Below are 19,962 nucleotides of genomic sequence, written 5' to 3'. Positions count from 1 at the left end.
TCTTCCGATTGAATTCGAAGTAGCAATGTGTTTTATAGACAAAAACTATAGGAATTTTTGGATATGTTTTAATGTTGAAGACTTGGGAATGTTCAGGTTTTAATGACTTCACTGAAATCTAGAGAATAGGCATTAGTTCATTCTGTAAGATCAGTGCTTATTTAGCATCAGACTTTGTCTTAGGCATTGGGGATACAGTGTTTACCAAGACAGATGATGTCACTATTCTCCAGGAGATTACATTGTTTATAGTAGAGGAGGAGGGTGGCAAATAATAGATATACATCCAAAGAGTTGCTGTGTGGTAAATTGAAATACTGTGTTGTGGTAGATACTGTGTACTCTGAGAAGTCCTCTCTGAAGAGTGATGTCTACACCAGATCTAAATGGCAAGAAGCCAGCCACACAAAGGGCTGAGGAGAGCATTCCAGAAACCAGAAGTAGCTAGCGCAGAGAACTGAGGGCAGAAAGAAGCCTGGCGTGTTCCCTGAACCTGAAAGCCATGGTGGGCATTGTGAGCGAGGGGGAGAGCAAGAGGGATCAGACCCAGGGCAGATTTAGAGGGTTCTGAATAGAGAGTGATACTCTTCTGTTTATGGGCAATGGGCTGGATGGGGCAAGAGTGAAGCAGGGAGACCAGTTACAGTAGTTCAGGTGAAAGATGAAGGAACTAACTTAGTGGTGGAGGTGGAAGAAGATGTTACACTTGATTTACTCTGTAGTTTACTTTGATTTTAGCATGAAACTCTGCTTTTGCAAACATTAAACATTAAACATTTTAGTTTAAAAGCACTTTTCAGCTGTTGGCTATGCAGAGTAGAAGATTAATTATATCAACACTTTTAGACTAGCTCTTAACACATTCTTTCAAACACTCTCAGTTGAAAACAGTCATTCTTTGAGTGCAAGTTTGATTTTGGAAATACCTCCTAAAAGCAGCATTCAGAGCCAAGTCTGAATAAATGGATGGCCAAGCTTTAGAATAAAGTATATTACTTTACAGAGTAATATAGGTAATGGTCTCAAATCAAATGAAGTTTGTGACTGATTTTCTTGGGCTCTTAACTAGGTCTAAAGAAAACTGGAAATTCTAAGAACTCTAAAAAGTTTCTAAACAGCTAAAATACAGGCTTTTGCTTATAGTCTCCAAAGGTGACTACTTAGAAAAATCACATTGATTTCATATATATATATATTTTTTTTTTGAATCAGCTGTGTTTCTTTGTCCCACCGTATTTTCTCTTGTACTGCTTAGATTGCTGATTCTCACATTATGTGGATATTGATCTCTGCTGTCCCTCATTTCTTACCTTTCTTTTTGCTACTAACAAAAAGAATAGATTACTGTGTGAATCAGCTTCATAATAAATACCTTTGTAAACCCTGTCACTCTCGATTAGACCTCTTTCCAAAGCTATGACCCTTCAAGATCCTTGATAACTTAAATACAATTCTGGCTCTCTGACTCTTAGAAAATATTAACATCTCCTGAGAAATGATTCACACATCTCAACATTCACCCATTCGAAGTATATAATTCAATGGTTTTAGTATATTCAGAGTTGTGCAGCCATCACCACAATCTTAAGTACAGAACATTTTCACCATCCAAAAAGAACCCCTGTACACATTAGCAGTCGCTCTCCATTCCCTTCCCCTGCTGGCTCTAGGAACCACTAAATCTATTTTCTATCTCTAATAGATATGCCTATTCTGGATATTTCATGTTAACAGAATCATATAATATGAAGTCCTTCTTGGAATTGGCTTCTTTCACTTAGCATACTGTTTTCAAGGTCATCCATGTTGTAACATGTATCAGTACTTCATGCCAAAAACAATTCCATTGTATAGATTTACTACATTTTATTTATCCATTCACCAATTAGTAGACATTTGATTTATTTCCACTTTTTGGTTAATGTAATGCTGTTCTGAACATTCATGTACAAGTTTTTGTGGGGATGTATATTTTCATTCCTCTTGGGTATAATCTGGGAGAAGAATCACTGGGTCGTATAGTTTAACATTTTGAGGAACTGCTGGACTTTTGATAATGTGACTGTACCATTTTACAGTCCCACCAGCAACATACGAAGTTTCCAGTTTCTCTATATCCTTGTCAACACTTGTTATTGTCTGCCTTTTTGGTTATAGCTATCCTACTAGGGATGAGGTGGTATCTCATTGTGGTTTTGATTTGCATTTCCCTAATGACTAATGATGTTGAACATCTTTTCAGGTGCTTATTTGAGATTTATATACTGTATTTTCTTTGGAAAAATATCAATTCACATCCTTTGCCCATTTTTAAAATTTGGTTATTTACCTTTCTATTACTGAGTTTTAAGAGTTCTTTGAATAGTCTGGATACAAGTCCTTTATCAGATATATGAGTTGAAAATATTTTCTCCTATTATCTGAATTGTCTTTTCACTTTCCTAATTGACTTTCACTTTTCCTAATCATTTGCAGCACAAAGGTTTTTAATTTGTATGTAGTCCAATTTTTCTATTTTTTTCTTTTGTCGATTGTCCTTTTGGTTTCATACCTAAGAAACCATTACCTAATCCAAGCTCACAGAGATTTTTTTCCTGTGTTTTCTTCTAAGAGTTTTATAGTTTTAACTCTTAATTTAAGTCTATAATCTGTTTGAGTTAATTTATATATGCTATAAGGAAGAGGTCCAAGTTCATTCTTTGGTAAGCAGCACACCAGTTGTCCTAGCACTATTTGTTGAAAAGACTGGTCTTTTCCCCAACTGAATTGTCTTAGCACCTCTGTGGAAAATCTGTTGACCATAAATGTGAGGGTTTATTTCTGGATACTCACTTCTCTTCCACTGATCTACATGTGTATCTTTATGCCAGAACCACACTGTCTTGATTACTGCAGCCATGTAATAACTTTTGCGATCAGGAAGTACTAGTCTTACAACTTTGTTGTTTTGACTACTCTATGTTCCTTGCATTTCCACATGAATTTTATGATCAGCTTGTCAGTTTCTGCCAAAAAGCAAGCTAGGATTTTGATAGAGATTGCCCTGTATCTGTAGATTGGAGAGTATTGCCATCACATCAGTATTAACTGCCAAATCATGAACATTTGATGTCTTTTCAACTTATTTAGATCTTCCTTAATTTCTTTCAGCAATGTTTTGTAGCTTTCAGTGTACAAACCTTGCACTTCATTGTTAAATTTATTCTTAAATATTTTGTTCTTTTTGATACTATTGTAAATCAAATTGTTTCTTAATTTTATTTTCAGATTGTTCATTGCTAATATATAGAAATACAATTGATTTTTGTTTATTGAGCTTGTATCCTGCAACCTCACTGAACTCATTTATTCTGATTGTAAATGGATTCCTTCAGATTTTCTAGATATCGAATATATCATTTGCAAACAGAGATAGTTTTACTTCTTCCTTTCTAATCTGGATGTTTTTTATTTCTTTTTCTTGCCTAACTGTCCTGGCTAGAACCTCCAGTATGATGTTCAATAGAAATGGCAAGAGCAGACATCCTTGTCTTGTTCCTGATCTTAGGGAGAAAGCATCCATTAAATACGATGTTAGCTGTGGGTCTTTCATACATGCCCTTTATCACACTGAGGAAGATCTCTTCTATTTCTAATTCATTGAGTGTTTTTATCATGAAGGGGTATTGGGTTTTGTCAAATACTTTTTTTTTGAGTCTCTTGAGATAATCATGTGGTTTCTGTCATTAATAAGACAAAATATATAATTAATACTTAATACGCTATCAATGTGGTATATTACATCAGTTGATTTTTCTGTTAAACCCATCTGGCATTTTTGAGATAAATCCCACTTGGTAGTAATGTAATAATCCTTTTTATATGTTGCCGAATTCCATTTGCTAATAGCTTGTTGAGGATTTTTACATTTATATTCATAAGGATATTGGTATATTGGTCCGTAGGTTCTTTGTGGTAACGTCTTCATCTCGCTTTGCTATCAGGATAGTGCTATAGCCTCACAGAATGAGCTGGGAAGCATTCTCGCCTCTTCTACATTTTAGAAGAGTTGTGAAGGACTGGTATTAATTCTTCTTTAAATGTCTGAGAAATTTTTAATAGTGAATAGACTGAGATAGGAAATTGCTATCCAAAGCCAAAATTCAAAGAAGTTGCTCCAAAATGGACATATTCTAAACAAGGCTATGGAAGAAAACAAAAAGTCCTTTCTTCCACTGCAGCACGTCACGGTCATCTGTACTTTCAAGCCTGTAGCCACGTAGTAACAGCCTCTTTAACACGGGATGGAGGGAATCCCCTAAGGGATAAGGGAGATATGAAGTAGTATAAATCGTTCATGAAACAGAGAAAAGGGAAACCTCTGAAGCAAAGATAATATGCTTTGTCCCTGGACACCTGTAACATTGCTCAATTCTGGAGCTTTCTTTCCAAATCTCTCTACATTGGGCAACTTAGAATTGCTCCCTACTGTCCAGAAATGAGTTCTGATCATTCTTTACTCCCCTTCATTCTTTCCCCACAGCTACCCACTTTGTTTAGACATCCATTATCCCTATCCTAGGCCTCTTGTGGTTACATAGGTTTCAGTTCAAACACAGTATCTTTTATTAACACCAAACTTCCTGGTAATAAAAGCACCAGTATAATGAAATAAAAATGAAAGAGGACTACTGTGAAGCAAGAAGAGAATAAATTAAAATGTAGATGAAGCCACAAGTGGTAGAAGTCTCAAAGCAGAATATTAACGAACTAAGATGGTTTTACTTTGTGTCTCCCTTTTTTTCCCAGTGGGTCATTGTCAATGCAATCATTTTTTTTGACAGCACCATGCCAGCCTGTCCATTAAGGCTCTGCCCTTATTCATCTTGCCTGGAAGAAGTCTTTCTATCTCAGACTATTTCACACTAGGATCCAACCAAACCATCAGAGCAAAATATTTTATAGCAGCAGTTTTGCCACTTAATGAGCCCCATGCAGACTTCTCCTTCTAGATAACAATCTTTCATGTGACCATGTAGTCAAATAGGATTAAAGACCAGAAGAGGCCTTTGAGGCAGTAATTGGCTCTGGAGCTGGGACAGATGCCCCTCACCAGTAGACACTTGAAGTAGGCTTTAGATGGATTGACGTTTCCTCTTCTGTTCCCATTATTTCTTGACTGTCCAACAGGATCCTGGCATATTTGTCCGTATCATTTGTGGATCCCTCTCCTCCTGAGCCTGTGCTTCCTATAGAGTTATCATTTTTAGTTATGATTTGGTTCTTACGGATACCTGTTCCAGGAACTCTGTTTACCTCTATTTTAGACCTTCCATCAAATCATCTCTGCATTATTCTCATGCTCCTTTGTTAGTTCAGATCTTAAGATTATTTGTATTGATTTGCTTCTTTAATGCTTGAAGATTCTAGAAAAGACCATCTATCTGGGTGGTTCATAATAAATAGGTGGTATTTCCAAATCCTGTTAGACTTAAACTTGGAGTTCAAAGGTTGCTCTTAGACAGTTTGTTCTTCAGAAAAGTTTGGAATTATGATTATGAGGTAGTTATCATTATTAAAACAGACTGAATATGTGAATATTGTGGAAAGTAAAATTAATCTTAAGCAGAATTCAGTTTTCCTTTCACAGAGAAAATAAACATTATTACCATGACTAGTGACCATATCTAGCCCATAGCATAGTTATTTCTAAATCATTATTATTCGTGGTTTTAGAAATAGCTTTGATTTGATACTTTGCTTTTATCTTGTTAGCTGACAATCTTGATACTCTTGAGAATTTTACACACACACACAAATGTAAATGTTGCTTTTGGTGACTCGTCTAAGAAAGTAAAATTGTGGTTTAAAGTTGGCCTAGTAAAATCATTTCTTTAAACAAAGAAAAAACTATATTGCTACTAAAACAGTAGAACAGAAACAGCTTAGGAAATGGTTAGTAAATAGAAACATACCTTCTTCCTCTGAAATATAGTCTCCTTTTTTTTCTTATATATTATTATGCTCTTGTTATTTCATGTTTCTAATTATATATTTTTTCAAAATGGCATACTCTCTAATTGGTCAACAAAAGGTTAATTCCTGTTATTACTCAGCATTCTGTTGGGTATCATAAGAGACTTAAATTTGTTTTCTGTGTTATCTCTGCCTACAATGAGGTTAGAAAATAGTTAGGGGGACAAAACAAACTAATATCACTAATGGGTAACATTTGTAGAGCACTTAATATATCAGGCACAGTGCTAAATTCTCTATAAGGATGAAGACTTTTTATTGATAGCTAAGTGTCACACAGCAGAACCAGGTTCAAACACAAGCCTGACTAAAGCAAGTCTTCCTGACCCCTCACCTTGAGCACAGTGGATACAGCCAGCACAAACCTACAGAAGTGCACCAAGATTAGGGTTGTGGACAAGAGTGGTCAGAACAGCCTTCAGTGGAAGACCTGGGTTTGGGGGTTTTTTTGTGAGGGGGGGCAGTGGTGTTCAGTGAAAAATAATTTTTTTGTTGTCATAAGAACACAGCATGAGATCTTCTCTCAACAAATGCTTAAGTGTACAATACACTATTGTAAACTGTAGGCCCAGCGTTACACAGAAGATCTCCAGAACTTGCTCATCTTGCTGAAACTTTATATACCCTTTGAACAGCTACTCCCTGTTTCCTCCTTCCCTCAACCCCTGTGAACTACCCTTCTACTCTGTTTCTATGAATTTGACCATTGTAGATTTCTCATATAAGTAGAATCATGCAGTATTTGTCCTTCTGTGACTGACTTATTCCACTTAGCATAATGTCCTCCAAGTTCATCCATGTTGCTGCATATGGCAGGACTTCCTTGTTTTTTGAAGGCTGAATAATATTCCATTGTATGTATACGTATTTTCTTTATATATTCATCTGTCACTGTAGTTTCCATATCTTGGCTATTGTGGATAATGCTGCAGTAAACATGGAAGTGCAAATATCACTACAAAAGATAAGTGTTGGCGAGGATGTGGAGAAATTGGCACTCTTGTACATTGTTGGTAGGAATGTAAAATGATGCAGCCACTATGAAAAATAGTATGTTTCCTCAAAATACTAACAATAGAACTACCATGTGATCCAGTAATCCCACTTCTAAGTATATACCCAAAGGAGGGCCTGGGTTTTGACTTAGAAGCTGAAGGAAACACACACCTAAGTGAGTGTTGGGAGTAGAAAAGATCAGATAAACAGTGATTCTAGTAAAGGATATGAAATAAGCCACACAGTGGGGAATTAGAGCAGTGTGGTGTCCACTGATAAACAGAAATCAAGAATCCCCATGGACCACACACAACTTCAGTTCCACTCTAACAGCTAAAGGTTGTGTTTTATTTTTTCTTTGCTCACACAAGAGATTTGATACCAAATGTAAGACTTGCAAAAAGTTCTTAAGAAATTTCATATTAGCTGGGTGACAAGAGTGGCAACATAAAAGAGAAACTGCTAACAGTGGTTTGGGGAGAAAAACTAGGAGTTAGAAGGAAAGGAAGAAGAATTATACTTTTTATTTTCTAACTTTCTGTAGTTTGAAATTTTTCTTACTATTTGCATGTGTGGTGTATTTGCATAATATTTAATTATACATCTTTTTCTTTTACAGATATCCAGGTGTTCCTTCTGATGTCCAGGAGGAAAAAGGCATTAAGTACAAATTTGAAGTATATGAAAAGAACAATTAATGTGAAAGTGTTTTCTGATCTATCTCAAGCCTCCTCCTCCCCCACCAAAATTATGTATTTTTTGTTGTAGAGACTTTTGTTGACTTTAGATCTATGGATAATTATTTCTAAGCAAAGTACTTTTATTCCCCATTAATCTTAGCTAGACTGTATCAGATACCGTCTGTGAAACATTTCTTGCTGTAACTTCCTGAATGCCCATCAAGAGTCAAGAATAGGTGACCAGCACCTGCCTAGGGTAGAACATCTACCAAGACAGCCCACAGTGGGAGAGTGCCCTGGTAGCATGAGTTGAAACCAGAGCCTATAGAGCTAAGAGCTAGGCAGATGGGTCCAAATGTCAGAAATGGATTATAAACGGAAGAGCTAACATTCAGTTATTTAAATTAGATCAAAAGAGGGACTGTGAATTACTTTATATCACACTTCTGAAAAAAATTCCCTTCACTCAGACCAGGAGTCAATAAGTTGAAAAATCCAGGATATTCCACAGGGATAGTAAAGAGGCAGGTACGAGACTACCTTTTCGGTGGTTAAAGGAGAAGGTTTGAGACCTTAAAAAACTTTGTTCCTGATCTTCAGTGAGATTGCATGGGATGTTACAATGATAGAACAAGAACTGGCTGCTCTTTACTAAAAAGAATAATATCAAACATAATAGCTAAAATTAAAAATTCAAAGAGGTAATAAATTGAGAATGAATATTGCTAGAAACCAAAATTAGTAAGTTAGAAACTAAACTTCACAGAATTAAAAAACGAAAATTAAAACATGTTTTACCCATCACGTTAGCAAAGATTTAGATTAAGTATCCAAAAAAAAATAAATTTTCTGCCTTATAAATTGGTACAACCTTTTTAGAGTGTAAGTTAGCAATATCAATTAAAATTCAAAATATTCTGGGTTTGGACCCAGAACCTCCACTTCTAGAAATTAATCCTGAACAAAGAAATGGACCCAAGAGTATTTGTTGCAACTATTTTTTTCAAACTTAGAAACAGCCCAAATGTTGATTAATAAGAAATAACTAACCAATATGTCTATAAAATGTAACATCTGCAGCAGTTAAAAAGAATGAAGTACTGACAGGAAAATGCCAAAAATTGCTAAATAAAAGAAGCAAATTGCGTATAATACTCTAAATGTTTAATAAATGTTCATGTGTGGGAAAAAGCATGCTGCAAACTGTTGACAGTATCAAAGTTGGGAGTGTTATTTTCTGCATTAGGTATGTCTGTTGTGATTAGGTTTTTTGTAGCATTATGTACTTATTTTCATGAAAAATTACTTAAAATGATAAATTGAGCCCTTTATGCTTAGCAGTAAAATTAGGTTACAGAACATCAGGAATAAAAAGAAATGTCCAAAAACCTTCCATAGAGGGAAGAAAACAGATCACACAAAAGAATAGGAATCAATACGGACTGAGACTTACAAACCACAAGAAGACAGTGGTGCTCTCTGCAAGGAACATAACCAGAAAACTATTAGTATCCAGGATTTATAGATATCAGATACTAATAAGAAAAAGAAACAAGCCATTTAGAGAAGAGGAAACTCAAGGGGCCAAAAATATATAAAAAGTTGTACCTTCCCACTAGTAATTGGGGAAATGCAAATTAAAACTACAGCAAAACTATAGCTTCCCTGGTGGCGCAGTGGTTAAGAATCTGCTTGGGGCTCCCCTGGTGGCGCAGTGGTTGAGAGTCCACCTGCCAATGCAGGGGACACGGGTTTGTGCCCTGGTCCAGGAAGATCCCACATGACGCGGAGCAGATAGGCCTGTGAGCCATGGCTGCTGAGCCTGTGTGTCCAGAGCCTGTGCTCCACAACGGGAGAGGCCACAACAGTGAGAGGCCCGCATACCGCAAAAAAAAAAAAAAATCTGCTTGCCAATGCAGGGTACATGGGTTCAAGCCCTGGTCCAGGAATATCTCACATGCTGCAGAGCAACTAAGCCCATGCGCCACAACTACTGAGCCCACGTGCCACAACTACCGAAGCCTGCATGCCTAGAGCCCATGCTCCACAATGAGAAGCCCATGCACCGCAACGAAGAGTAGCTCCCGCTCGCCACAAATAGAGAAAGCCCATGTGCAGCAACGAAGACCCAGTGCAGCCAAAAACAGGGGAAAAAAATAAATTTTTAAAAAATAAATGAAACTACAGCAAGGTACCATCCATACACATCAGATGTGGCATTCTCGCCAATACTTAACATTGTCAGACTGTTAAAATGTTCGCAATATTTATTAAGGATGAAGATGCACATACCCTTTGACCCAGCAGTTCCACTCAATACCAAGAGAAACCCTCCTACATAAATCTTGAGAAGTTTGTAGAAGAATGTTGCAGCCTTGTTTGTAACAGTGAAAAACAAAACAACCTGCAAGTCCAGTGACAAGAAAATGAGTACATTACTGTCTTATATTGGGTCTCCCCCAGAGCAGATCCTGAGACTAGAATTTGAACGAAGCAGTTTATTTGATAGATGACACCAGAAAGCACCAATTGGTATGTGGAAAAGTAAAATCGGGAAGGTAAGAAGGCCAGTTCAAGGTCAGTGAGCAGATTCCCACTGGGTAACAAACTCAATAGTGCTGCGATATCTGGGAAATGGAGGGGAGGAAATCCGGAGTATTTATCCCTAACTCGTTGATTTGGGGCTGCTCCCAGGTTTGTCAGCTCTCTGACCTGTGTACTGAACACACTCCAGCTGCTAGAGTCCCAGGTGTTTGCGATAAGAGGCTGCTGGCATGCGTAGGAACAGCGAATGCTCAACACTTAAAGCAATTCCATATGTTAATGATTGTGTATGTAAGATTTTCATACTTTTTAATATAGTAAAAAGTATAAAGCCACACATAGTTTGTTTGAAATACTTTACAATTTTAAAATATACAGAATCAGGAAAATCAATTAGAAGTTCAGGAGAGGAATGATGGTAATTCAGACTAGAGGATTGGGCATAGTAAAAATATTTGATTTAGGATAGATTTAAAAGTTGGAAGTAGGGACTTCCCTGGTGACACAGTGGTTAAGAATCACCTTCCAATGCAGGGGACATGGGTTCGATCCCTGGTCCGGGAAGATCCCACATGCTATGGAGCAACTAAGCCCATGTGCCACAACTACTGAGCCTGCACCCTAGATCCTGCATGCCACAACTACTGAGCCCATGCACAGCAACTGCTGAAGCCCATGCACTCTAGGGTCCATGTGCCACAACTACTGAACACGTGTCTTGCAACTACTGAAGCCCACATGCCTAGAGCCCATGCTCTGCCACGAGAGAAGCCACCACAATGAGAAGCCCGTGCACTGCAACGAAGAGTATCCTCTGCTCATCACAACTAGAGAAAGCCTGCACACAGCAACAAAGACCCAATGCAGCCAAAAATAAGTAAAATTAAATTTTTTTTTTAAGTTGGAGGTAATGGGATTTTCTGGTGGAGTTTGATTTTGGCTTTGGACCCATTGAGTTTGAGATACCTTTAAGGAAAGAAGGAAGGAAGGAAGGAAGGAGAGAGGGAATAAAAAAAAAAATGAAATAATAGAACCATGCCTTCAAAATTGAGAGAAGTTATTTTCAAGTGATAAATCTATACTCAGCCAAATAATCAGGGGTGATGCATAGCTGAACAGTTGATCTGATAAATGAGTTAGCTACTAAGTCCTAACAGGCAGGACAAAGGGATGATTCATGTCCTGGGAGGGACAAAGTGGGCCACCATGTGAGAGTTCATCACACTACTCAGAACGGTGTGAGGTTTAAAACTTTAATTATTTCTGGAATTTTCCATTTAATATTTCGGACTGTGGTTGACCTCGGGTAACTAAAACTGCAGAAAGAGGAACCTTGGATAAGGGGGTGCTGCTGTACATTGACATTTCTGTTAAACCTCTTTATCCTTGGGACCAAAAAAAGAGCAAATCACATTGTTGTGTGCTATTTCAAATAACTCTGCAGTCAATAGTAAAAGTAAATAAATGTGAAATGTGTTTATTGGAAGACAAATTTTAGGTGTCCTCTACCTCCTTGCCCCAGGGCCATAGGACACACAGAAGACAAACACTTGAAGGAACAGAGGGTTAATCTGCAAGGAGACGTGATGACACTGGACTCAGGAAAAACTGGAGAGAGCAGAGATTTTCTACTCCATCTACCAGCCAGAATCGTTTGGGAAAGGGACCCTGAATGAGACTGCCCCTTTTTCAGCCTCTGCTCACAGCCCCCTTCAAAAGGCCAAAGTTTGCCCACAGGTTGGTTTTGCACTGCCAGTCCTCTCTGAGAGGTGAATTAGCATAACTTAAACCTGGCATTTCCCACCCCCACCAACAGCATTTTATTATGAACTCTTTCAAGCACACAGAAAAGTTGAGAGAATTTACCCATCACCTGGATTCTATCTTTGTTAACGCTTTGCTGTCTCTGCTTTATCACATTTTTTGCCAAACATCCATCTATACATCTTATATTTTGATGCATCTCAAAAGTAAATTGTCGGTATCAGTATGCTTCATTCATAGATTCTTCATTAACTATATTTCAATATTTGCTACTCTATTTTGGCAAAATTTACATAGCGAAATGCAGATCTTAAGTGGAGCATTCTACAAGTTTTAACAAAAGCATATGACTGTGTGACACAAACCTCTGTCCATCACCCCAGAAAATTCCCTCATATCCCTTCCTAGTCAATCCCACCTCCCAGAGGCAACCACTATTCTGGGTTTTTCTCATAGATTAGTTCTTCCTGTTCCTGAACTTCACAGTATGTACTCTTGGTCTGGCTCATTTCACTCGGCAAAATTTATTTGAGATTCACCCACGTTGTTGCATGTATCACTGGTTTGTTCCTTTTCATTACTGAATAGTCTTCCATTGTGTGGCTGTACCACAGTTTGTTCATTCTCCTGTTGATGGACATGAGGGCTTCTTTTGGGGGGCGGGGGGGGTTGTGTTGGGTCTTCGTTGCTGTGTGTGGGCTTTCTCTAGTCGTGGTGAGCGGGACTGCTCTTCGTTGCGGTGCACGGGCTTCTCGTTGCGGTGGCTTCTCTTGTTGTGGAGCACAGGCTCTAGGTGGACGGGCTTCAGTAGTTGTGGCACACGGGCTCTAGAATGCAGGCTCAGTAATTGTGGCGCATGGGCTTAGTTGCTCCACGGCATGTGGGATCTTCCTGGCCCAGGGATCGAACTCATGTCTCCTGCATTGGCATGTGCATTCTTAACCACTGCGCCACCAGGGAAGTCCCCATGAGGGCTCTTTTAAGGTGGGATTTGAGCCTGGTATTGCAGGGTCTAGAGAGGTGATTAGTGACAGGCAGAAGGCAGAGGTATGCTCCAGGCAGAGGGAAAGCCATGAAGAAACCTCATCTCCAGATGTTGGGCTGCACCCTGCAGGCCCGCAAGCCTTGTAGTTACCCAGCCTCAAGACTGAAGAAAGAGACAGACACATCACCAGTTTATTGGGTAGGAGGATCTTACATATCTGAAGCAAAGTCCTACAGTGACATCCCACCCTGTGCAGCAGAGGGCAGGCAGGACCTGGCAGCAGTCTTTCAGTACTCCGGGGAGGAGGAGGCTACCACTTATAGGGGGCATTGACATCAGGTGGCCTCATCAGTTACCCAGTTACTAATCAAGCCCTATAATTAAGAAGACTGGATAGTCATGTGAGTGAAGCGCGGAGTGGTTGAGTAGGGGGATGTACATAGAGCAAGAGAACAACCATCTCAAATGGCCTGACCATACACCAGATTCCAGAAGCTGGGACAAGGCCTTACCAAGTAAGGTAGGTGTCATAGGCCCTGCCTCCACCAAGTGCCAAGTGCCTACTCCACCTTCACTGTGCCTCTCAATCTGTTCTTTTTCAAAACCATATCTAATTCAGGTCTTTATTTTCTCTCACTTAGACAGTTGGAGGAACCTAAATTGGTGGGTTTTCCGTATCTGCTCTCCTTCCCCAACAATCTCTCATAAACATGGCCACCAAGACCAGCTTTCTGAACTGCACCTCTGATTATGTTGCTGTCTCGCCTCCTTAAAGCTCACCCAGCTAAGAACAAATACCACCTTAGCCTTTAGGGTCCTCTGCAGAGGCACTGATCAACCTCTCCAAACTTATCTACCATTTCCACTCCCCACATGTTATACACAAGCCACACTCAGCTCCCCACAAGTCCCCAAACAGACCCAAGCTTTGCCACACACATGTCCTTCCTATGCAGTTCTCTCTGCCTATAATTCCTCCCTCCCCGTATCCTCCAGTCTAAGCCATACCTGATCCTCAGAGCCCTACCCAAATACAAAATGTTACCTCTCTCATGAAGCTTTCCATCTCACCATTCTCTGAATCACCCAGCACTGCCTGTCTGTTACAGCCCTTAAATGCGGTTTGCCTCACAGCTGTATGTTATTCTCATCTCTCCTTCATCAACTAGGAATGTTTTCAGCTGCAAGTACCAGAAAACCCAAATGGCAGTGGCTTAAACAAATTGGGATTTGCTGACTCAGAACAATTTGGTTTCTTGCTCAAGGTTGCAGAATGGCTTATACTGCTTCAGAAACAAAGTCCATGGTCACAGCAGGAAGAGAGAAAGGGAGCAATGTCAGGCACATTGCTTTCATCAGGAAAACAAAACTTGTCCCAAATCCTCCTAGCACTAGAGCCTAATTCTAATTCATGCACATCAGAATTTAGGATCGCTGGTTTAAAACTAATCTTGATCTATCATCCGGGGCTGGTATATTGCCCCCACCCCAGCAAAATCAGAGGTCTCGTGTCAAGTAAGACAGGAAGATGGATATGAGACTACAATTAACAGTGTTTTTGCCACATCAACTCTGCCTGACAGCTGTTTCAAGACAGAAACTACATCTTATTCACCTCTGTCTGCCCTCAAGATGTCTAGCATCTCAAAAATATTGGTTGATTGACTGATCGATCAATCAATAGACAGACGGATGAACAGAATGCCATGCACTGGGGAGGACTATACACTGGGGAGGACCATGCCTGGGGAGGAATTCAACTGCATGGAGGATAGCACAGATCATCACAATGCCAGCCACCAGGAATAGAACTCCAAACGCTTCTGCCCACAGCATCTTAAGTATCGGAGTTGCCAAGGAAAACACAATACAGTCAAGCACTGGATGGAACAACACTTTACTCACATAGAGAAGAAAGAGCAATAGCAGTTCCAATAGTGTACATGGTTCCCCATGGCAAGCAGGTCCGCCTGGCAGCCAATGCAGGGCAAATGGCCTACTGGCACCCCTCTTGTGCTGTCCTAGAAGGACCCCGACCTCTACTCCGTGGAGTCTGAAATACTGAATGCCGGGAGTGTGCCTGAGGTCATTGATGAGGGAAAGATAACCCTACACAAGGTGGTAAACCCAGCACAGGCTGTGTGGCTCTTTATCTCTTGGTAAGGAAGTGTTCTAGGCCCAAGGCCCATATTTATATGCCTAAGCAGGGGTCAAAATGTGTGCCTTACAGCAGTTTGGGTTGAAAGGCACATATGAGACTGCCTTTCCCAACACTTAGATAGATAGATAACAGAATGGGTTAAATAAAATTTTGTATATCATCTTTGAAACCTCATAGCCTATATAACATTGATTCCCTAAAGGAAATGGGCTTCAAGTTTTAAACAATCAATTTACAAATGAGTTATTTGCAATAATAATAATAGCAACAACAAGACAATCAACACACAGCTCTTGTAATGAAGTGTTCTTTAGTTGGTTTTATTCTGTAAGAACAGAGTAGAGAACACCATGCTAATTTCTCTCTTATTCACTGTGTGTCTGGTGGCCGTGTGTGAAAACCTAGGAAGGCAAAACACCTAGAGAGGAAAGCATTGGCTGCCCCCAGCCCCTAGCCACCTTGCATCTACTTTCCTCCCTGGTTACCAGTGCCTCCACTCTCCACAGCTGATAAAAAATTTCCAGACCATGAAGGCTTAACACACCAACACAGCGCTTGGAGGGTGGAGGGAATTGCAATCTAGAATTGAAGGGTCATATTTAATTTCTATCATATATTCAATCTCATTTATCATATATTCAATCTCATTTTAATAAATTCTATGTGGAATCCACATTTGGGGCTGATTCGGCATTTCATTATATCAGCCACATTGCTATAAATGACATTCCAAATCAATAGATTAAAATAAACTTGTGTGCTTCCCCTGCAGTACATTAAAGGTGACAGCAATGCTCTTCACTCACTGTGTTGATTAAGAATTCACTGCCTTAGCAGATAAACCCCTAATCACAGTGCTTTAACACAATGGAAGTTTATTTCTTGCTCAGATGAAGTCCAACACAGGTGTTTCTGATCAGCAGGCAGCTCTCCAGGTGGTGATTCAGGGATCAAGGGTCATTCCATCCTGTGGCTTCTATCTTCAACTAGGGATTTCCAAGATTGTTGCCAAAAAGGAAAGAGCATGGAGGGTCACGTGTGGGAGGTCTGATGGGGAGGGCAGGCTGCAAAGTGGCACACAGGACTTTCCCTCACATTCCACTGACCAAAACTTTGTCATAACCACACCCAACTGCAGGGAGGCTGTAGTCTAGCGGTGGAGCAGGAGATAAAGGAAACAGATTTGGTGAACAGCTAGGTAGAAAGGAAAAGAGAAAGATACCAGGATTATAACTTGACCTCTGCTTCTCCATTTTTCTATTTTTGCATCTTTGTTCTGGGGTTAAGAGACTTGGGTGAATAGTATGGAAATGCCTCTTGCTTCTAGTAAGGGTCCTTGAGGTTCTTGAAAATAGAAGGCTAGAAGGAGTTAATGCTAACTGTTCTTTAATGGTTGTGAGAAATATAAGCAGAATTCAGGTCTTCTTAGGAAAGAACTCCATATTTTAGGAAAGTGACTCATTCATGGGCAGAGACTAGATCTCTCTTGTAAAGAATGGAAAGAGTAATACCAGTCTTTGCACATGGAAATAACTGTCATTTAGAGCCTTTTTTTAACATTACAAATTGGGCTTGTAATTTAGTTCCATATTACCTATATTCTCATTGCCTATGTCATTATATTTGGTAAAAAGTGTTCTTCTGTTGTGGAATATATTCTTGTTTGGCTCTTCCATCTAGACGAGGAAGCCTGTCCTTCCCCAACAGGCCATTAGTAGCACAGACTTCTCCACATTCTGTCCTCAAAACTTACTCCTGGAAGGAGTAAGATTTCAAGTTGTGAGTGGAAATCGGGTCTGAACTCTGTGGGTCTCATTTGGTGAATGCTCCCTGCTGGTCCTCTCACTCCCTCTTGTGTGTATCTCCAGGCAGCCTGACATCCAAACATCTTTCTCACTTCCCTCAGATAGGACTTTGTAGCATCTGAGTTGAATTGAAATTAAGAATGTTGTCAATTCATTTAGTACAGACTCAGAGGGGCAAGAAGAAAGTTCTTCCACATTGAATGGTTCTGAATTTCCATCTTAAAAACTCCAGCTATTACTATTACTCAGGTACACAAATGCGATTGAATTGGTCTGAGTTTTCCATAGAATGTGAAATATATATGTCAATTCATGTGTGTGTATACATATATATATATATATATATATATATATATATATATATAGAGAGAGAGAGAGAGAGAGAGAGAGAGAGAGAGAAGGAAATTTATTTTAAGTAATTGACTCATGTAATTGTGAGCACTGACAAGCCTGAAGTCTACAGAGCAGGCCAGCAGGCTGGAAATCCAGCCAGGAGTTGACATTGCAATCTTGAGACAAAATTTCTTCTCAAAAAACCCTGCTTTTGATGAAAACTGTAATTCAAAAAGATACATGCACCCCAATGTTCACAGCAACACTATTTACAATAGCCAAGACATCGAAGCAACCTAAGTGTCCATCGACAGATAAATGGATAAAAAAGATGTGGTACATATATACAATGCAATATTACTCAGCCATAAAAAAGAATGAAATGGGCTTCCCTGGTGGCACAGTGGATAAGAATCTGCCTGCCAATGCAGGGTACACAGGTGCGATCCCTGGTCCAGGAATATCCCACATGCTGTGGAGCAATTAAGCCCATGCACCACAACTACTGAGCCTGCGCTCTAGAGCCCACGAGCCACAACTACTGAAGCCTGCATGCCTAGAGCCCATGCTCTGCAACAAGAGAAGCCACTGCAATGAGAAGCCTGCGCACTGCAACAAAGAGCAGCCCCCACTCACCGCAACTAGAGAAAGCCCGCGTGCAGCAATGAAGACCCAACACAGCCAAAAGTGAAAAAACAAATAAAAATTAAATTAAAGAAACAAAAAAGCAAAAAAAAAAAAAAGGAATGAAATAATTCCATTTGCATCAACATGGATGGACCTAGATATTATCACATTAAGTGAAGTAAGTCAGGCAGAGAAAGACAAATATCATATATCACTTATATGTGGAATCTTAAAAAAAATGATACAAATGAACTTATTAACAAAACAGAAACAGACTCACAGACATAGAAAACAAACTTATTATTACCAAAGGGGAAAGGACTGGGGGGGATAAGTTAGGAGTTTGGGATTACCAGACACACTACTATATATAAAATAGATAAACATCAAGGACCTACTGTGCAGCACAAGGAACTGTATTCAATAGCTTGTAATAACCAAAATGGAAAAGAATCTGAAAAAGAATATGTATATATCTGAATCACTTTGCTTTACAGCTGAAAAAACACTGTAAATCAACTATGTTTCAATTTTAAAATATTATCAGGGCAGAAAGAAAAAAAAAAACTGCTTTTGCTCTAAAGCCTTCAACTGATTAGATCCGGCCCACCCATGTTGTTAATGGTCATCTCCGTTACTTAAGGTCTACTGATTGTGGGTGTTAACTATATCTACAAAACACCTTTATGGCAATACCTAGATTCATGTTTGATTAACTTACCAGGTACTATAGCCTGGCCAAGTTAACCCAGAAAACTTACCATCCAAGTAATCAAAAATGTGATTGTGCCATATGCCTCCTTGCAGTTATTTCCTTTTCACTTCAGGAAGCTTTTTGAAATAAAGGCAACAGTCTCTTAAGCACTAAGGTCACACGTCTTGGTCTATCAGGATGCTTTTTCTTAAAGAGTTTGTGGTTCAGTCTAAATGGAATGTCAACCAGATTGGAGGTTTTGATTTATGATTGGGTCTTAATTGTCACCTCCTCCATAGTTTAGCGATGCTTCAAGCTTAGATTAAAAATAAAAAGTGAACTCTAACTTTTCAGATTGTCTCCCCTTGCCCCTGAAAATCCAGCTCCAACACAACATCTCACTCTTGCTTTTTATCAGCACCTCCAGGTATCTGTAGCTTAAAAAAACATTCCTTTGGAAAATCAAATCTGAAAACATTCAAAGGGCTGGGCTTCATCTCTGCGAACTTTTGACAATAATATACATTGCATGAAGTTTGTCAAAATCTGTTTCTTTTCATAGCCTGTGGCTTGTGAGTGATTTCTGGGAAATGTTGATTATGAAATAAGCTCTCTTCAGTCGGTTTCAAAAGATGATCCCCAGGTAGGTAATCGTCAAGTAGAGGCATCTTTTCAGAGAAACGCAGGGATGAGCAAACCCCTCTGGGCCTGTGTTGTCACTGCCCAGAGTCGTGAACCTGCCCATTCAGCCCTTGAAAAGTAGCGCCCACCAGGAGCCGTGGAGCCTGCTCCCCATAGGCAGGTGCGTGGGGGTGCTTCAGCGTTTTGTATTGTAACTTTTCAACACAAATTCTAAAGCCGGGGAAGAGGGCAGGAAAACAACCAGGCTTCAATACGAGCCAGCCGTCAGATCCATCCTTGAGTCACTCTGTTAAGTGGAACCAGTAATTGTCTCGTTGGAGACCTGCAGAAATTCAGCTCATGGGAGAGAACGATCTGTACCTGGAATATATTCATTAGCTTGTGTGTCAAAAGGCCACACGTGGATAGAAACCATAATCTTGGTATTTCTTTGCACTCTGCAGCCTTGAGACTTCAAGGGCAGAAGCCCACGTGCCCTGGTGGCCACCTATCAACCTCTCCTACCGGCCTGCCTGGCAAGCCGGGTAGCAGGTAGAAGTGGTGGGAGGAGGCAGCTGGAAACCCAGGGATTTAGGTCCAAAGAGAGCAGAGAAGATGGATGCATTGTACAAATAAGCACTCCGTTAAAGGCCTGCTTCTGGTTTGTTGGGACCCTCCTACTGGTCTAGCTTTTATATATATATATATATATATATATATATTTTTTTTTTTTTTTT

At 39.6% G+C, this 19,962-nt stretch overlaps 1 protein-coding gene across 1 annotated transcript in view; it reads left to right on the top strand.

The window, feature by feature from the left end:
- The window catches only part of DHFR (dihydrofolate reductase), a 23,102-nt gene extending 15,393 nt beyond the window's left edge, over nucleotides 1-7,709 (top strand). The window contains exon 6 of the mRNA XM_007471981.1: nucleotides 7,631-7,709. Coding sequence (XP_007472043.1) covers nucleotides 7,631-7,709 — 79 coding nt within the window. The remainder of the gene's footprint in view (nucleotides 1-7,630) is intronic.
- Nucleotides 7,710-19,962: the final 12,253 nt, after the last annotated feature.

The sequence above is a fragment of the Lipotes vexillifer genome, unplaced genomic scaffold (genome assembly GCF_000442215.2).
Source record: "Lipotes vexillifer unplaced genomic scaffold, Lipotes_vexillifer_v1.1 scaffold83, whole genome shotgun sequence".
Classification (NCBI taxonomy): Eukaryota; Metazoa; Chordata; class Mammalia; order Artiodactyla; family Lipotidae; genus Lipotes; species Lipotes vexillifer.
The sequence above is the reverse complement of the archived record's forward strand: the minus strand, read 5'-3'. Positions and strand labels throughout refer to the sequence as shown.